We start from the raw sequence: 13061 nt of genomic DNA on the forward strand, positions 1-13061 counted from the left end.
ATATATGTTGGTGGAGCTCCTGTTCTTATATGCATAAGACGGAATGCTCGAGTGTGACTGCCTTTGTGCCCCTCTTAATGGATGTGCTCACTCGAATGCGAGGAGGTTGGCACACACTCTAGCATCTCACATCTGTCCTATGTCTTCACATTTGAACCTTTGCAAGATCTCATCCAAAATAGGTGCATTATGATCCACATTGGCCTATTTCCTTCATACATAGCCTCACAACCATACCTGCATAAAAGTAACATAAAAACACACATATTAATGTAAAAACCTGAGAAAAGTAATGCTCAACATAAGGAATGAACACTTCGCATTCATATCGCACAAGAACTTATCAGTAAACCATGAGGGCAGTCACCTCTTCATTGTATGTTTGTGCTTGTAAGCAAGAGGGTTGGGTAGTCCCTTTGTAGGCAAGGCAACAAGTTGGAGGCAGGGGGCTTGTGAGGCAGGAGCAAGAGAATATCGCTTGGTCATCGAGAAAGGCAGGGGGCATAGGCTACTTGACTAGCTGATCAAGAGCGGTATGCTTGGCCGAGAGAGGGACGGGAACTGGCACGGGTTGTTTGGCCGAGAGCAAGTTCTGAGACCTTGTTGTTCTGATACAATGAAGATAAGCAGGGGCTGGTGGACTGTGGTGGTATTGCCGTGAGTTGAAACGGGGCGTGGGGCAGTTCCTTATGTCAAGGTGCCAAACTTGTCATCTGTTATTGATGGCAATGTCATAAAAGGGAGGAGGTCTGAAGTTTAGCTTCGGCGCCGAGAGGTAAGGGGATGAAGTTGAATTTCAGCATACGGGAAATTCGGACATTTATGCTACTTTGGTCGTGTGAGGTTAACACCAAGACTTGCATTTTGTTCGACGAGGGCGTCGAACTTTCTCTAGTGTGGGAGGTTTGTAAGTGTTCTACCTTACACGCTCGGCATAGGGTGGTCCCTGACCGAGGGAGATGGCTAATGAAGCCAAGGTTGGCCAAATTCTAAGTCCGAATAGGCAGTGTCCGACCGATCATCCAATGCGCAGGTTGAGTCTGTGCATGACCAACAATTCTAGCTGGGGGTGCCGGGTGAGCGGATGTGCGGGCATGGTGCCGCGCATTGCCGGGGGCTCACTAGGCAGCGCGCGTGGCGTGATGCGCGTGGGCGAGGAATCTCGATCAATAGGTGGGTGATCATGTGATCACGGTCTGGAGGCCGAGAATTGGCTAAGTATGAGCCAATTAGCCAGGTCAGCGTAAGAACAGATGGTACGGTCGATCAAGGGACTTGTACGGTCGGTTAGCGGATCAGGCGGGCGGAACGGGGACTCTTAGCCCAGCTATGAGCAGGATAGCATATAGGCGCTGGGTTGGTGTCGAGCGCCTTTACCGAGAGGAATGCGTGGTAGGATTTCGGGTGATACCGGGCACTACCGGGTGGGACCGAGAGGGAGCGACCGGGGCTTGGGGCTGGCGCACTGTGCAGGATTGCACTGTAGCAAGGGATATGGATGAGCACACGGCTAGGGTTACTGTAGCACTGTAGCACTGAAAGTGATGTGTGTTTCTTTGGTTGTGCTTCTTGGTGACATGACCATTGGATCAATGGTGGCCCTTAGATTGTTTTCATCTTAGCCGTCCATGAGGAGTATGGATTGTCTATATATACCGCTTGTTTCCCTTAGAGTCCATAAGAGGGAAGAGAACTCTTGGTGAGTTTTCTCTTGGTTGTGGGCTGGTTCCTCTCTATCCTTGGTGGGGAGGAGATCTTGGCTTTGCTATCTGTGTGCTTGCTTGTATCTTGTTCGTTGTAGCTTATCCTTGGCCGTAGGCTGGCTCGGCGCCTTGGTGGTGTGATGAGCGCCGCACGGTGATCGTTGGGGTGATCGGGAAGGCCGTGACACCTACCATCGTGGTGACGGGTGACACCTACCATGGCCGTGACACCTACCATGGTGGTGACGGTGTGATCATGAGAAACGGTTACAACATCCAAGGAAGGCAGCAGGCGCGTAAATTACCCAATTCTAACACGGGGAGGTAGTGACAATAAATAACAATACTGGGCCCTTCAGGCCTGGTAATTGGAATGAGTACAATCTAAATCCCTTAACGAGGATCCATTGGAGGGCAAGTCTGGTGCCAGCAGCCGCGGTAATTCCAGCTCCAATAGAGTATATTTAAGTTGTTGCAGTCAAAAAGCACGTAGTCGGACCTTGGGCCGGGCCGGTCGATCCGTCTCCCGGTGTGCACCGGCCGTCTCGTCCCCTCTGCCGGCGATGTGCTCCTGGCCTTAACTGGCCGGGTCGTGCCTCCGACGTCGTTACTTTGAAGAAATTAGAGTGCTGAAAGCAAGAACACGCTCTGGATACATTAGCATTTGATAACATCATAGGATTCTGGTCCTATTGTGTTGGCCTTCGGGATCGGAGTAATGACTAAGAGGGACAGTCGGGGGCATTCGTATTTCATAGTCAGAAGTGAAATTCTTGGATTTATGAAAGACGAACCACTGTAAAAGCATTTGCCAAGGATGTTTTCATTGATCAAGAATGAAAGTTTGGGGATTGAAGATGATCAGATACCGTCCTAGTCTTAACCATAAACGATGCCGACAAGGGATCGGCAGATGTTGCTTTTAGAACTCCACCGGCACCTTATGAGAAATCAAAGTCTTTGGGTTCCGGGGGGAGTATGATCGCAAGGCTGAAACTTAAAGGAATTGACGGAAGGGCACCATGAGGAGTGGAGCCTGCAGCTTAATTTGACTCAACACGGGGAAACTTACCAGGTCCAGACATAGCAAGGATTGATAGACTGAGAGCTCTTTCTTGATTCTATGGGTGGTGGTGCATGGCCGTTCTTAGTTGGTGGAGAGATTTGTCTGATTAATTCCGGTAATGAACGAGACCTCAGCCTGCTAACTAGCTATGCGGGGGAATCCCTCCGCGGCCAGCTTCTTAGAGGGACTATGGTTGTTTAGGCTACGGAAGTTTGAGGTAATAACAGGTCTGTGATGCCCTTAGATGTTTTGGGCCGCACGCGTGCTACACTGATGTATTCAATGAGTCTATAGCCTTGGCCGACAAGCCCGGGTAATCTTGTAAAATTTCATCGTGATGGGGATAGATCATTGCAATTGTTGGTCTTCAACAAGGAATTCCTAGTAAGCGCGAGTTATCAGCTTCCGTTGACTATGTCCCTGCCCTTTGTACACACCGCCCGTCACTCCTACCGATTGAATGGTAGGGTGAAGTGTTCAGATCGCGGCAACGGGGGCGGTCTTGCCGCCCACGATGTCACGAGAAGTCCACTGAACCTTATCATTTAGAGTAAGGTGAAGTCGCAAAAGGGTTTCTGTAGGTGAACCTGCGGAAGGATCATTGTCAAAATCTGCCGCAAACACGCGAAAGACACGAGAACACGCAGAAACGTGAGGCGTGGCCGGGCGGGGGGAGCATGGGGGCACGCGCGCGAGCGCCGTGTCACCCCGCCCGCCCGACGGCGGCGTGTCATGCCGGACTCCGCTCCCCCTCACCGCCCGGGCGCCACCTGCGGTGCAGGGCTGGGCGAGCGGGGGAGGACACGACCCCACAACCGGCGCGGGAAGCGCCAACGACGTCCTGACCCGATGCACGGGCGGCGGCGCTCGCCGAGCGCCGCGCGCCGATGAGGAGGAAAGAAATGACACTGGAGTCACACGACTCTCTGCAATGGATATCTCGGCTCTCACATCGATGAAGAACGTAGCGAAATGCGATACTTGGTGTGAATTGAAGATTCCCATGAACCATCGAGTCTTTGAACGAAAGTTGCACTCGAAGCCACCCGGCCGAGGGCACGCCTGCCTGGGCGTCACGCGAACGAGTCGCTCCGCACGCAGTGCCGACGGCCAGACGGGAGATCGCCCCGCCACGCCGGGCGGGCGAAGACCGCGGTCACCCTCTCCCGGAGCGTGGTGAGGCGTGACGAGTGTTGGACCGGCCTCGCGCTGAGAACCCAGGTCATCGCGCCCCCTCCGCGCGGAGTGGGGGCACCCTGCCGCCTAACGGATGACAAGGGCCGCCCGCAGGGGGATGACCCCCTTCCGCAGAGCCCTCGCGCCACTGACCCAAGGTCGTCCAGCCACTCCGAGGTTTAAGCATATCAATAAGCGGAGAAAAAGAAACTTACGAGGATTCCCCTAGTAACGACGAGCGAACCGAGAAGAGCCCAGCTTGAGAATCGTGAGGTGACGCCACCCGAATTGTAGTATACAGAAGCGTCCTCAGCGACGAACCGGGCCCAAGTCCCCTGGAAAGGGTTGCCGGAGAGGGTGAGAGCCCTGTCTTGCCCGGACCCTGCCGCACAACGAGGTGATGTCGGCGAGTCGGGTTGTTTGGGAATGCAGTCCCAATCGGGCGGTAAATTCCGTCCAAGGCTGAATACGGGTGAGAGACTGATATCGAACAAGTACCGCGATGGAAATATGAAATGGACTTTGAAAAGAGAGTCGAAGAATGCTTGAAATTGCCGGGAGGAAAGCGGATGGGGGCCGGCGATCCGGCCCTGCCAGATGCGGAACGGCGGCCGAAGCCCGGGCCAATGACCCCGCCCGAGGAGACGCCGCCGGCGCGGCCAGTGATGGAGCGCGCGCCAGCCCCTTGGCGTGCTCACCCGCTGCATGGGCGCGCACCAGGCATCGGCCCGCGGGCTCCCCATCCGACTCGTCTTGAAACACGGACCAAGGAGTTTGACATGCGTGCGAGCCGACGGGTGCGGAAACCCGGAAGTCGCAAGGAAGCTGAAGGGCGGGATCCTCCTCGAGGGGTGGTCCATCGACTGACTCCGATCTTCTGTGAAGGGTTCGAGTTGGAGCATGCCTGTCAGGACCCGAAAGATGGTGAACTATGCCTGAGCGGGGCGAAGCCAGAGGAAACTCTGGTGGAGGCCTGCGGTGATACTGACATGCAAATCGTTCGTCTGACTTGGGTATAGGGGCGAAAGACTAATCGAACCATCTAGTAGCTGGTTCCCTCTGAAGTTTCCCTCAGGATAGCTGGAGCCCGTGCACGAGTTCTATCGACCTATTCTCAGACTTTAAATAGGTAGGACGGCATGGCTGCTCCAGTGAGCTGCGCCACGGAATCGAGAGCTCCAAGTGGGCCAGTTTTGGTAAGCAGAACTGGCGATGCGGGATGATCCGGAAGCCGGGTTACGGTGCCCGACTGCGCGCTAACCCTGAACCCACAAAGGGTATTGGTCGATTAAGACAGCAAGACGGTGTCAAATTTTTGGCGCCGATTGGCGGGGACAGGATACTAGGAACGCTAGGACTTTGTTGCTCTAGCCATTTAACTTTTTCATTTTATTTTTCTATTCCACACTTTCTTTTTCTTCCATCATTCTCATCGATTTTATTTTGTTTTTATATATTTCACTCTATCTTCTTCTATCGTTCTATTTTGTTTTATTTTGTCTTATTTACTTTTTCATGCATGAAACTTGAATGATGATTGATCCAATAATAGAATTATGTTCACAGGTTGATGCCCCATCGTTTGGCATCAAATGAAAACCCCTCAGGTGAAGTTTCACACATTTTGGATGATCGTAGCCAATGTTCGATCGGGGGAGTATGCGTCGACGTCGGTATGGTCGATCGGTTGACTTTGGAATCTCGCCGCAGGACCATCGCAGATGGATTTGTCATCATAAAAAACCCCCAGGGGTGAAGTTTTATCAAAAACGCACGAGTGGATTGGGAGATTACCAAAGTTGGGCGCCATAGTGCGGCGTCAGCCCGCGCCGCTATCGGCCAGCCCGCTCGGTAGTGTGCACAGTGAGCGGCCCAGAAAAAAGGGGGTCTCAGTGACCCTTTGTAACCCTGGGGTTGCCTTGGGCGGGATGTTTTGTAGGTTATATAAGGGGAAGGTACTACTTTTCCCCCATGAGCGGCGCGGCGCGCCCATGGGCGTACACGTCACGCCGTGTCGCCCCCCACCGTGCCACGCCGCACGGCACCACCCGCCGCCGGTGGGCGGGTAGCCTGACCACCGTCGCCAACCACCGCCGGCCGGCCGGACTCCGGCGAGCTCCGGCCGGACTCTGGCAAGCTCCGATGTGGCTCTTTGCCTAGAAAACTTGCCCCGACGTGCCTCGTTACCTAGAAAACTTGCCCCGACGTGCCTCTTTGCCTAGAAAACTTGCCCCGGCCTGGCTCGTTGCCTAGAAAACTTGCCCCGACGTGGCTCGTTGCCTAGAAAACTTGCCCTGAGGTGCCTCTTGGCCTAGAAAACTTGCCCCGACGTGGCTCATTGCCTAGAAAAGTTGCCCCGACGTCGCTCGTCGCCTAGAAAACTTGCCCCGATGTAGCTCGTCGCCTATAAAACTTGCTCCGACGTGGCTCTTTGCCTAGAAAAGTTGCCCCGACATGCCTCGTTGCCTAAAAAACTTGCCCCGACGTGGCTCTTTGCCTAGAAAACTTGCCCCGACGTGGCTTGTCGCCTAGAAAACTTGCCCCGACGTGCCTCGTCACCTAGAAAACTTGCCCCGACGGTCAAGGTGGTCGGTATGGCACCGCATTCCCAAAATGTGTGGCCCGTCTAAAAAAAAGGGGCGTCTCAGGCGCCCTTTGTACCCCCGGGGTTGCCATGGGCCGGATGTATTGCAGGTATAGTAAGGGGAGGACACCTCCTCCCGAAATGGGTGTAGGTGCGGGCGAGGTCGCTATGCCCCGGTGTGCATAACGGGCCATTTTTTCGACCTAGACCGTGATGCAAGGACCCATATATAAATTTAAGAAGAAGAAGAAGGAGGAGGAGGGAGGAAGGGATGGGACGAGACGGGACAAACCGTGCGAGGTGCCGCCCGACTCGGTGCGGCGGCACTGGCGGGGCCATCCGGTCGACGGTGACATCCAGGTCCGGCGCCCCTGCCCCTTCGTTTGGCATCACATGAAACCCGCTCGGGCAAAGTTTCACAGATTTTGGATGATCATAGCCAATGTTCGATCGGGGGAGTATGCGTCTCCATCGGGACGGGACGGAAGGTTGGTCGAGCTTGGAATCTCATAGCGGGACCTTCGCAGATGTATCAGGAGATGACACGTAGCGCTCCCGTCCCATCATGTGACGTAGCACCGGCACTGCCGGGGCCGTCTGGGCGACAGCGGCATCCCGGCCCGGCGCCCCTGCAACATCGGTTGGCATCACATGAAAACCCCTCGGGCAAAGTTTCACAGATTTTGGATGATCGTAGCAAATGTTCGATCGGGGGAGTATGCATCGCCGTCGGGTCGGTCGGTCGATCGACTTTGGAATCTCGCCGCGGAACCATCGCAGATGGATTTGTCATTATAAAAAAACCCCATGGGTGAAGTTACATTAAAAACGCACGAGTGGATCGGGAGATGGCACGTAGCGCGGACGTCCCGTCGTGTGACGTAGCGCCGGCGATGGTGGCATCCCGGCCCGGCGTCCCCGTCCCATCGTTTGGCATCACATGAAAACCCCTCGGGCAAAGTTTCACGACGGATGATCGTGGCCAATGTTCATCGGGGAGTATCGTCACGGGACGGCCGCCGTCAACTTTTGGAATCTCACCGCGGGACCATCGTAGATGGATATGTCATCATTAAAAACCCCTAGGGGTGAAGTTTCATTAAAAACGCACGACTGGATCGGGAGATGCTGGGGCCGTCCGGGCGATGGAGGCTTCCCGGCCCGGCGCCAACGCCCCATCGTTTGGCATAAAATAAAAACCCCTCGCGAAAGTTTCATAGATTTTGGATGATTGTAGCCAATGTTCGATCAGGGGAGTATGCGTCTCCGCCGAGACGGGCGGTCGGTCGACTTTGGAATCTCGTAGCGGGACCGTCGCAGATGGATTTTTCATCATAAAAAACCCCAAGGGGCGACTTTCGTCAAAAACGCACGAGTGGATCGGGAAATGAGACGTAGCGCACCCGCCCCATCATGTGACGTAGCGCCAAGTGCCACCGGGGCCGTCCGGGCGATGGAGGCATCCCGGACCGACGTCCCCGTCCCATCATTTGGCATCACATGAAAACCCCTTGGGCAATGTTTTACAGATTTTGGATGATCGTAGCCAATGTTCGATCGGGGGAGTATGCGTCGCAGTCGAGACGACCGGTCAGTCGACTTTGGAATCTCGCTGTGGGACCATCATAGATGGAATTGTCATCATAAAAAACCCCCAGGGGTAAAGTTTTATTAAAAATGCACGAGTGGATCATTAGATGGCATGTAGCGCACCCGTCCCATCGAGACTGGCCCGGCCCAGCGCCCGTGACGGTCAGGGGACGTCCGGTGACGCTGCTTCCGACGCGCCCGCCCCATCGTTTGTCATAAAATGCAAACCCCTCGGGCGAAGTTTCATAAATTTTGGATGATAGTATCCAATGTTTGATCGGGGGAGTATACGTCTCCGTCGGGATGGGTGGTCGGTTGACTTTGGAATCTCGTTGCGGGACCATCGCAGATGGATTTCTCATCATAAAAAACCCCAAGGGATGACGTTTCGTCAAAAACGCACGAGTGGATTGGGAGATGACACGTAGCGCTCCCGTCCCGTCGTGTGACGTAGCGCCGGCGCCGTCGGGGCCGTCTGGGCGACGGCGACATCCCGGCCCGGCGCCCCCACCACATCGTTTGGCATAATATGAAAACCATAGGGAAAAGTTTCACAGATTTTGGATGATCATAGATAATGTTTGATCGGGGGTGCGTGCGTCACCGTCGGGATGGCCGGTCGGTCGACTTTGGAATCTCGCCGCGGGACCATGCGCAGATGGATTTTGTCATCATAAAACACCGAGGGTGAAGTTTCATTTAAAAGCGCACGCAGTGGATCGGGGAGATGACACGTGGCGGCGCCCGTCCGTCGTGTGGCGTAGCGCCGGTGCCGCCGGGGGCCGTCCCGGCGACGGCGGCATCCTCGTCCGGCGCCTCCGCCCCATCGTTTGGCATCACATGAAAACCCCTCGGGCAAAGTTTCACAGATTTTGGATGATTATAGCCAATGTTCGATCGAGGGAGTATTCGTAACCGTCGGGATGGCTGGTCGGTTGACTTTGGAATCTCCCCGCGGGACTATCGCAGATGGATTTGTCATCATAAAAAAGCCCCCAAGAGTGAAGTTTCACTAAAAACACACTAGTGGATCAGGCGATGGCACGTAGCGCGCCCGTCCCATCGTGGGACATCGCGCCGGCGCCGTAGGGGCCGCCGGGGATGGCGGCTTCCCGGTCCGGCTCTCCCTTCCCATCGTTTCGCATAAAATGAAAACCCCTGAGTCGAAGTTTCACAGATTTTGGATGATCATAGCCAATTTTCGATCGGGGGAGTATGCATCGCCGTCGGGACGGCCGGTCGGTGGACTTTGGAATCTCGCCACGGGACCATCACAGATGGATTTATCATCATAAAAAAGCCCCAGGGGTGAAGTTTCCTTAAAAACACATGAGTGGATCGGGAGATGGCACGTAGCGCACCCGCCCCATCGTGTGACGTAGCACCGGCGCCGCCAGGCCGTCCTGGCGACGGTGGCTTCCCGGCCTGAGGCCCTCGCCCCATCGTTTGGCATCACATGAAAACCCCTCTTGCGAATTTTCACAGATTTAGGATGAGAGTAGCCAATGTTTGCTCGGGGGAGTATGCATCTCCGTCGGGACGGGCTGTCGGTCGACTTTGGAATCACGCCGAGGGACCATCGCATATGGATTTGGCATTATAAAAAATCCCAAGGGTGAAGTTTCACCAAAAATGTATGAGTGGATCCGGAGAGGCCACGAAGCTCGCTCGTCCCGTCATGTGACATCGCGCCGGCGCCGCAGGGTTCGTCCGGGCGACGGCGTCATCCTGGCAAAGCACCCCCGCCCCATCGTTTGGCATCAAATGAAAACCCCTCAGGAGAAGTTTCACATATTTTGGATGATCATAACCTAGAAAACTTGCCCTGATGTGTCTCTTTGCCTAGAAAACTTGCCCCAACGTGGCTCATCGCCTAGAAAACTTGCCTCGACATGCCTCATCACCTAGAAAACTTGCCCCGACAGTCAAGGTGGTCGGTATGGCACCGCATTCCCGAAATTTATTGTAGGTATAATAAGGGGAGGACACTTCCTCCCCCAATGGGTGTAGGTGCGGGCGAGCTCGCTATGCCGCCGGTGGGCATAATGGGCCATTTTTTTCAACTGAGAATGTGACGCAAGGACCCATATATAAATTTAAGAAGAAGAACAAAAAGGAGGAGGGAGGGACGGATGGAATGGGACGGACCGTGCGGGTGCCGCCTGGCTCGGTGTATCGGCGCCGGCGGGACAGTCCGTTCTACGGCGGCATCCCAGTCCGGCGGCCCCGCCCCTTCGTTTGGCATCACATGTAACCCCTCGGGTGAAGTTTCACAGATTTTGGATGATCATAGCCAACGTTTGATCGGGGGAATATGCGTCGCCATCGGGACGGGCGATCGGTCAAGTTTGGAATCTCACCGCGGGACCATCGCGGATGGATTTGTCATCATAAAAAGCCCCAGGGGTGAAGTTTCACCAAAAACGCACGAGTGGATCGGGAGACGGCACGGGGCGCGCCAGTGTCGTCGTGTGACGTCGCGCCGACGCTGCCGGGGACATCCAGTCGACGGCGGCATACATGCCCGGTGCCCCCGCCCCATCGTTTGGCATCACATTAAAACCCCTCGGGCAAGGTTTCATAGATTTTGGATGAGCGTAGCCAATGTTTGATCGCGGGAGTATGCGCCACCGTCGGGGACCGAGTGATCATCGACTTTGGAATCTACGCCGCGGACCATCTGACATGGATTTGTCTCTCTCGGGTGAAGTTTCATAAAAAGGCACGAGTGGATTGGAAGATTACGGAGTTGGGGCGCCATCGTGCGGCGTCGACCAGTGCCGCTATAGAGCCGGCTCGCTCGGTAGCTGCTGTGATGGCAGCCAGCGGAAAAAAGGGGGTTTTTCAAAGACCCTTTGTGCCCCCAGGGTTGCCTTGGGCGGGATGTTTTGCAGGTTATATATGGGGAAGGCACCACCCGCCACCGGCCGGCCGGACTCTGACCGGCCACCGGCGAGCTCCGGCCGGCCTCCGGCGAGCCACGGCGTTCCTCGTTGTCTAGAAAACTTGCCTCGACGTGCCTCGTCACCTAGAAAACTTGCCCTGACGTACCTAATGGCCTAGAAAACTTGCCCCAATGTGCCTAATGGCCTAGAAAACTTTCCCCTGCTTGCTTCGTTACCTAGAAAACTTGTCCCGGTGTGCTTAGTTCCCAAGAAAACTTGCCCCGACGTGCCTAATTGCCTAAAAAACTTGCCCCAGCATGGCTCGTTGCCTAGAAAACTTGCCCCGCCGTGCCTCGTTGCCTTGAAAACTTGCCCCGACGTGCCTCGTTGCATTGAAAAGTTACCCCGGCGTGGCTCGTCGCCTAGAAAACTTGGCCCGACGTGCCTCATCGCCTAGAAAACTTGCCCTGGCATGGCTCGTCGCCTAGAAAACTTGCCCCGGCGTGGCTCTTTGCCTAGAAATCTTGCCACGATATGGCATGCTACCGGGAAAACTTGCCCCGACGGGGCTCGTTGCCAAGAAAACTTTCCCTAATGTGGCTAGTTACTGAGAAATATTGCCATGACCGGGCATGTTACCGAGAAAACTTTGCCCGACGCTGCTCGTTACCGAGAAAACTTGCCTCAGCAGTCTGCCGTGGGCGTGGGCGGGATGACGATTTCCGGAAAATGGACTAGTTTTCTGAAATGAGGTTAACCGCCCCATTGTATCCCCGGGGTTGCCTTGGGCAGGATGTTTTGCAGGTATAGTAGGGGATGGGGATATGTTTGGGTAACATGGGCGTGGGGCCATAGCACGTCCGGGTAGTTGCCCATGAGCCACCCGGGACTCGGGACCCGTTGGGCGGGCGTTGCGGCCCGCGCTGCGTGGCGGGCGCCGCTGGCCACCCGGCCTCCCGAATCATCGGGCCGTGCGCGTTGTGCCCCGGTCCCCGCTGACCACGGCAAGGTGGTTCCACGCTAACCCGCCGTTGCATAAGGGCGGGCCTGAACGGTTCCCCGCCGTCCGCGGCGTGGCGCCGGTGTCCCTCTCAGTCATGGCGGCACCGCCCGGCCTTTGGCCATCCCGGTCTTGCCGGGTCGTGCACGTCGTGCCCCCATCCCCGGTTCCGCGCTAACCCGCCATTGCACAAGGGTGGTCCCCAACGGTGTCCCGCCGTCTGCGGTGAGGCGCCGGTGTCCTTCTCGGTCACATGGGCATGGGGCGGGAGCGGGGCGCGCCCCATCTCTCGGGACATGGCGAACACGGCCATGGCACGTCCGGGTGGCTATCCTTGAGCCACCCAAACCTCGGCCGGTGGACAGGCCATGCTCCCGCGCTTGTGGCGGCACCGCCCGGCCTTTGGCCACCCCGGTTTTGCCTAGCCGTACGCGTCGTGCCTCCGTCCCCAATTCCGCGATAACCCGCCATTGCACAAGGGTGGTCCCCAACGGTGCCCCGCCGTCCGTGGTGAGTCGCCGGTGTTCCTCTCCGTCACATGGCCGTGGGGCGGGCGCTCGGGCCGCCCCATCGCCCGGGACATGGCGCGCACGGTCATGGCACGTCCGGGTGTCTGCCGTGAGCCACCGGACCTCGGCGGGGTGGCCGGGCGGTGCTCGCCGTGCTCGTGGCGGCACCGCCTGGCCTTCGGCCACCCCGGTTTTGCCGGGCCGTGCGCGTCGTGCCCCCATCCCCAGTTTCGCGCTAACCCGCCATTGCACAAGAGCGGTCCCCAAAGGGCCCCCGCCGTCCGCGGCGAGGCGCCGGTGTAACTCTCGGTCACATGGGCGTGGGGCGGGAGCGCGACACGCCCCATCACCCGGGACATGGCGCGCACGGCGATGGCACGTCCGGGTGGCTGTAAGTTACCCACCCGGACCTTGGCCACCCGGTTCTTGCCGTGCCGTGCGTGTCGTACCCCTCTCCCCGGTTCCGCGCTACCCCGCCATTCCACAAGGACGGTCCCCAACGGTGCCCCACCATCCGGTGTCTCTCTCTGACGAGTGCGCTTTGGGTC

General features: G+C 56.6%; 1 protein-coding gene and 1 non-coding gene across 2 annotated transcripts; one reads left to right on the forward strand and one right to left on the reverse strand.

Annotated features, from left to right (window-relative positions):
• Positions 1 to 3689: 3689 nt before the first annotated feature.
• Positions 3690 to 3845, forward strand: LOC120264196. Its single transcript, XR_005537366.1, has one exon. It is a non-coding gene; the product is annotated as a 5.8S ribosomal RNA (ribosomal RNA).
• Positions 3846 to 4133: 288 nt separating this feature from the next.
• On the reverse strand, positions 4134 to 4688 carry LOC120263885. The gene has a single exon (XM_039271858.1). The coding sequence runs from the start codon at positions 4686 to 4688 to the stop codon at positions 4134 to 4136; it is 555 nt and encodes a 184-aa protein (XP_039127792.1).
• Between the last annotated feature and the right edge of the window lie 8373 nt (positions 4689 to 13061).

Source organism: Dioscorea cayenensis, chromosome 6 (genome assembly GCF_009730915.1).
Source record: "Dioscorea cayenensis subsp. rotundata cultivar TDr96_F1 chromosome 6, TDr96_F1_v2_PseudoChromosome.rev07_lg8_w22 25.fasta, whole genome shotgun sequence".
Taxonomy (NCBI): Eukaryota; Viridiplantae; Streptophyta; class Magnoliopsida; order Dioscoreales; family Dioscoreaceae; genus Dioscorea; species Dioscorea cayenensis.